Raw genomic sequence first — 6,248 nt, forward strand, 5'->3', positions numbered from 1 at the left:
TTCTTCTAACGTTAAGGTCAATTCAGTATCAAGCGTGAACGCAGTTCAAAATGCTCACAATCGCCATATTGGCTATACTGTGTGCAATACACGTACCACGGTGGTCGAGTGTGCTTACCGGAATAACTGGAAAAAAATAAATACATAAATAAAATAAATAAAAAATAAATAAAAAAACTTTGCAAATACCTTACAGAAGTTATTTTTAAACTTGTAGCTTCAGCAGCCATTTACTGACAGGTCAACAGGTTAGTAGTAGAGTGGTCGGTTTGCACCCCTGAGGTTGTTGGTTCAATCCCAGTGCAGTCTGATATCATCTGACACTGTTAAAGATTCCTAAGCAAGGTAATGTAAGTCCAGTTGTTTCTGATGCTGTGAAATGAGTAGTTAACTACAGAGCATGTTTTGGCCCTTATATGTTTGAAATCCATGCTAATAGTGAGATGAAGGTGCACACATCTGTGGAGGAACTCAATAATGTGTGTGTTTATTTGATATTGTCGGTTCTTTATATCTTGTTGGGGGAGGGGTTAGCATGAAACAAACAGAAAGTCTCCTGCTTTGATCATGATGTTTTTAACATCCAAAATATAAATATAAAGTACTGTGTCTGGAACTTCAATGCCAAAACGACAACAAAAAACACAGCAGCATCAGCAGTGGTCGCTCGCATGTGGCAGAAAAAGTGACAGAAAATCGGAGGTTGGCCCCTCCTCCTTGTTCTTCAAATCCATTTTGCCCATTCACGTTCCAGGCTCTTCTATCCTTTTTGTCATCTGGTTCGCCTTCATAGAAGTCTTTCCGTGATTGCTAGTTTGTAAAGTTAATGGTAGGATTATTTTTTGCTCATCCGCTGTGATTAGAATTGTATTTCTGCAGTTCTTGCGAAGGCGCTCGAGCATAATCACTCGTCAGTGGCGACATCGTGGGAATCGGCGGCGGAGATGGCGGGATTGGCATGGCAGCTGCCAGGGCAGCAACAGAGAACTCTCGTGGCAGGTCGAGAAATAGCCCGGGAAAGACCTCGGCGTGCGCTTTCGCTGACAAAACAGTCGAGAGCGGGATCAGCCACACAATTCAAAGAGGTCAATAACAGAGCGAGGTGGGAATAGTTGAAAATCCCTTTGGAAATAAGAACACAGGACGGATGATGCGACAGGGCAATTTGACAAGGTCAAAATGTCACTTTGTGGAAAAGAAAGCAGCATACCTGTAATAAAGTTGCAGTCTCGCTCCAGCACTAGCAGGAAGACGTGGTAAGGAGAGAAGCAGATGAGGAAGATGAGGATGGGACCGCGAACCAACTGTCGGATTCTGCTCTTCTGATCCGGCTGCGTGCCACAGCACGAAGCGCACACACAACACAGGAAGCTGATCTGCAAACCAAACATTTAGGGCACAATATTTCTTGCCATTGCATTTGGAGCTGGAAAACTGAGGGGAGCATTTCTTTCTATCGCCCAGTGGCCCTAACGGTGAGAGTTTTGTCGAACGGAACAACTTTATCTCCATCGTTTTCAAACTTTGATGTATGACATTTTCACACATGCACATGGCAGGCTTCTGATTGGTTCAAATGTCCGCAGGATTTCTGCTTATAGTGCCTGCAAACCAAGTTTCAAGTGAAGAAAGTGGAGTGTAGACACTCATTGTTACACCCAGTCGACAAATGTTTCGAGAAACGTGAAGCGGTACTAGTTGATTGGATACTCCCAAGGCTGCATGGGGCAGTGCTCAAAGCACACTGATTGCTTGTCGGGATTTTTGCTCAGCTCCTTGTGACGGAAGAAAACCACACCAACTGCAAGATCCTTAAGCCAGATGATGGCACTAAAAAGACAAGCTGCGCTTACGGAGCGAAGGGAGGTGAACCTGCAGAGGAATGAAAAGAACACAAATTGCTTCCTGTTCAGGCATCGTCATCAAGAAAAACTAATCAAACAGTGCTGACAAATGCTATTAGGCAGCTGCCACAAGTTTCATCACTTTCAGTCAGGAGGATCCAAACCTTTTCCTTTGAGGGCCACGTATATATATAAAAAGAAAAGAAAAAAAAGTAGGCAGTAGGCGGGGGACACCCTGAACTGGTTGGCAGCCAATCACAGGGTGTCTATTTTATTTTGAATATAAAACAAACTTTGTTCTTAAACATCACTGTTAAAAACACGTTTTTTCCATTACACAGGGTGGTCGGTGCTAAACCGGTGTTTAAGTAGCTTGTAATCTAACGTAATTATTTTTTAAAGCAAGTAAGAAGTGAAGTAACTCAGTTACTTTTTCAAAGTAGCTGTGGCAACATTGATGCCTACTAGGTAGTTAGCAGTAAATGTCGATACAAAGTGACAAGTGTTCTTCTTTTTCAGAAAAGCATGTATAAAATAAAGCCCCCAGCCCGAGTTAGGATGAGTTTGTAAAGAAAAAAAGAAAGAAGAAAAAATGACGGATTCTGCTTTTGTTGCTGTTGTTTTTCAATTCTGGAGAAATGATGTTAACTCTTCTATAAAACGGATTCAAGATCACCTCAAAGGGTGAACGACAGCCAGGTAGCGATCCAGACTGATACAGCAAAGGAAACCAATGCTGATGTCGATGTTCTCATATAGAAGAAAGCCACACAAGTGACACAAGCATTCTCTGCAACAACAAAGCACAAACGTGAAGCCAAAATGGAGGATTTGCAGGCGCTGCATGTGACTGTGAATGTTTGGTTGACCTGGAAAAAGTATTGGAGCCAGAGTGGTAATGATGCCAGCAGGTCCAAGAGATCAGACACAGTCAGGTTCATCAAGTAAAGCCCAAGCTCATTCTTTTGCTTTAGCTGCAGTGCTGCATGGTACGGAGAGCACAGGTTGGAGGGAACGGCCACCTAAAATGAGGAAAACTCATACGTCTTCTCTTGATATACCACAAACAAACAAATGTAGTGCTAATATCTTGAGCCGCCATTAGATTTCATCTTTCTTCTAACGGTCCGAGAATGTATAGTATTGTTCTTTCTCTCGATGTCTCCCTCGTCCAACACGGCTGACTCAAATGATCAGCACCTCCGATGATCCTGTTCATCAAATCAGGTGTGTTGTTCGAGGGAGACATGGAAAACAGGCAGGAGAGTGGCTCTCCAGGAAGGACCAGCTTTTCTACTCCTGTTGCTTGATTTGATTTTGGACGATTTGGATGATCTATGACCCCCGGGCATGTGATTGGCTAATTGCCTCCAGGTCACGAGCGTGCCGGTTGGCTGCTGCAAGAGATTGACGGTGGTGACGACCGCTCGTGATTGGCTTCAACTGCTGTCAGTGTCACCCACTTCACAGCTGTCGTACTTTCAAAAAAAAACGAGCGGCGTTAAAAGGAACTTGAAATCAACTCAAAATTAACGCGCTCATTTTGACACCCCTACTGGGCAGGTTGTGAGCTTGTACCCAACAGTGTCCTTGAGTATCAGTATCAGTTTTGACTTGCTGACTCCAAGTCCGGTCACTCAAGTGAAAAAAAGTAGAGCACCATGTTACTCCTCCTCCCATGACACTGAAACGTGCAATATTGTCGAGGGATTGGCTGAAATCCAAGAGAGGCTGAGCGGGAATCTGGCAGTCTGTGGTGGCGGCATCGTGGAGTGGGCAATGAGCTCACGTGTCACAGAAATAAGCAGGAAAGAAGATGGATCCACCGCGATGTTGTTGGGTTTTTTTCCTTTTCCAAATGAGCCAATTTGAGCCGCAACATAAGCTCGCAGACTAGTGTCAATGTAAATATTATTAATAAGAAGAATTGATTTCAACTAAGTGACAATCAACAACATGAAGCCTCTTTTCTCTGTTGCAAAGTGAGTTGAGTTGAATGCTATCACGTAGCGCTATTGTACCAAAGCAAATGAAGCGTTCCTATTTTTTTATTTTTTGGATGCCAACTGTTCACTTAAGTGGCCCGTACGGTTGGCAGGAATCTGAATATCCATTCTGAAAACAGTCCATTCTATTAAGAGTGTAACTTGTGATGAAATATGTGAGTGCTCAGTAAATATTTCGTAGGCGCACACTTACCAAGAGTACGAAGATATACACAAAGCAGAAGAGGTACTGGTGGATTTCATGGCTGACGGTGCAGCTCATAATGAAGTGAACCAGCACAGCCGTTTCTTTCGACTTCTGCTTTGGATTTTTACAACCAATGAAGATGCTCATCGATTAGAGCGCTCGCTCAACAATGGCCTCAACTCATATGAGGTCTTTGTCGTGTTTTCTTCTTGGACAAGGTTGATGCAGTTCCTTGCTGCTGCCCTAGAGGAAAGAAAGAATTTCAGCATTACTGCACTAGTACTGACAGGACAGGAAAAGTAGCTTATTATCCACACAACAATATATAAATACAAAGTAGGAAATAAACATCAATTACTAGTTAGTAAACACTAATCCGGGAACAAAAATGCTTTTGTAATCCACTTTAATACAAAATTCAAATGAATCCAATTAGTCGATTCATCGGTTGAATAATCGATAGATACATTTATTCTAAAAAAGTACCTGATAGAGTCAGCACCCACCCAGCGTTCCCTTTTTTTAAAAAAGGGCTTGACAGCAGCTCAGATGTAGGAAAGGGAAAATGAGCCAAACTATACATAAAATCATACATACATGTTTTGTTTTGATGACTTCCGTTCATTTGTGTAAACAAGCCACTTGCCTCACTTGCTTTTTTCTGTGACACTCGTACTCAAATTGGATGGACGGACGGACAAACAGCTGTCGTCACATCAGATTAAGTACATTTAAAATGCACCCTGAAAGCTTCTATATGGAACAAACTGACAAAAGTTATTTTGAGTTAGTTTTGTAGACATCAAAAAGTGGTTTCAGCCAGCTTTCATTTGATAAAAACACACTGATTTTATTTTGCAAATGTTTTTCCAATGATACTTTTGCTCATTTTGTTCATCTACTGTAATAAATCTTGACCCTACTACTAATAATATTGTGCTGGATGTGCTGTAGGCAATAAACTGGCCATGGGAACATTTCACATGTATTGCATGAGATGTAAACAGGTTACGGCCCAACCACAATCAATGACAGCACAATTGCGAGTACACAAATCATCAAATATCAAATCACATATTTCTGCACAGCTGGGGAATAACATGTATGTATGATGAGTCCTTTTTCATCTAGTCATTTGATCACAAATGGATCATCACCATCATCATCATCATCATCATCATCATCATCTGTATTTGAGCCAACAAGCAAACAACCGAACGCATCATTGTGTCAAATAAGTCATGCCGACAGCGATGCTGAGGTGGATTGTGCAAAATGTCCTCATCATATAAAATACGGTCAAGGAATCGGATCGGAACATTCTCGAGTTTGATATGGTTTCATCCAGTTTAGCCTCAATTCCACAAGACGTAGAAGAAGTGACCTTTGGCATTTCCTGTCAGAGGTCACCACATGATATGTTTGGCACACTTTTCCACCGGTTGGCCGTCCTGACGCAGGCCGCCCATTTGTATCCACAGCCAGCGGCTGGGAATCAACATAAGGGCAGAAAGAGTCTTGCTGCATTTTGGGGCACATTGAACGAAATCCTGCACCCAAGCTGCCATTTTCGTCCCAGCTCGGGCAGTTAGTGGAACATTCTTAATTGGAGTGTCATTCGTTGCAGCGTCTTGCCTGGAAAGCAATTTCAAGTGACTGGGAAGCTGCAGGCAGCCTTGTTCAACGTTATTCAGCAACTTTCCAACCCGCTGACGACTATTTGTTTTCAAAAGCTAACGACCCTCACATTGCCAATTCAATCTCCTTGTAATTCATGTACATGAAGGAAAATCAATCCAAAGTGTCAGTAACTGCTCCATGCAGCATCTGCCTCGATTGTATTTGACTTGACCGGAGCTTGTGGCTGAAGGTTTGCGACCTCAATCCATCCAAAACTGACACAAGGAATGAGGAGAAGATTTCAAACAGTCACTTTACTCAAACTAATGACTTTGCTAACCCCACTAATAAGCTTTCAATAGAGATTACAACGTGCATTTAATTGAACGATCAGCTGTCATAAGTTTACTTTCTACCACAGTAAAGCATTTGCGTTCCCCTCTTAGCGTGTCTTTTGTACAACTGATTTTCAAAACGCCCGATTTCCCCACCAAAAAAAATAGAATTCCAATTCATCCGTAATGACTCTTCAACTAAACAACAATCGAAGTAATAAGTAGGAGCAGAAGTAGAGCCATGTGGAATTTAGCC

The 6,248-nt window shown here is 42.3% G+C and overlaps 1 protein-coding gene across 1 annotated transcript; it reads right to left on the bottom strand.

The window, feature by feature from the left end:
• Window positions 1-24: 24 nt before the first annotated feature.
• On the bottom strand, window positions 25-2,733 carry LOC144031781 (G-protein coupled receptor 68-like; the record flags this gene model as incomplete). Its single annotated transcript, XM_077539206.1, has 5 exons — window positions 25-1,122; window positions 1,211-1,376; window positions 1,746-1,872; window positions 2,521-2,634; window positions 2,714-2,733. Coding segments are annotated over 5 exons (645 nt in total), but the record flags the coding sequence as incomplete, so codon positions are not given.
• Between the last annotated feature and the right edge of the window lie 3,515 nt (window positions 2,734-6,248).

This window comes from Festucalex cinctus, chromosome 12 (genome assembly GCF_051991245.1).
Source record: "Festucalex cinctus isolate MCC-2025b chromosome 12, RoL_Fcin_1.0, whole genome shotgun sequence".
Taxonomy (NCBI): domain Eukaryota; kingdom Metazoa; phylum Chordata; class Actinopteri; order Syngnathiformes; family Syngnathidae; genus Festucalex; species Festucalex cinctus.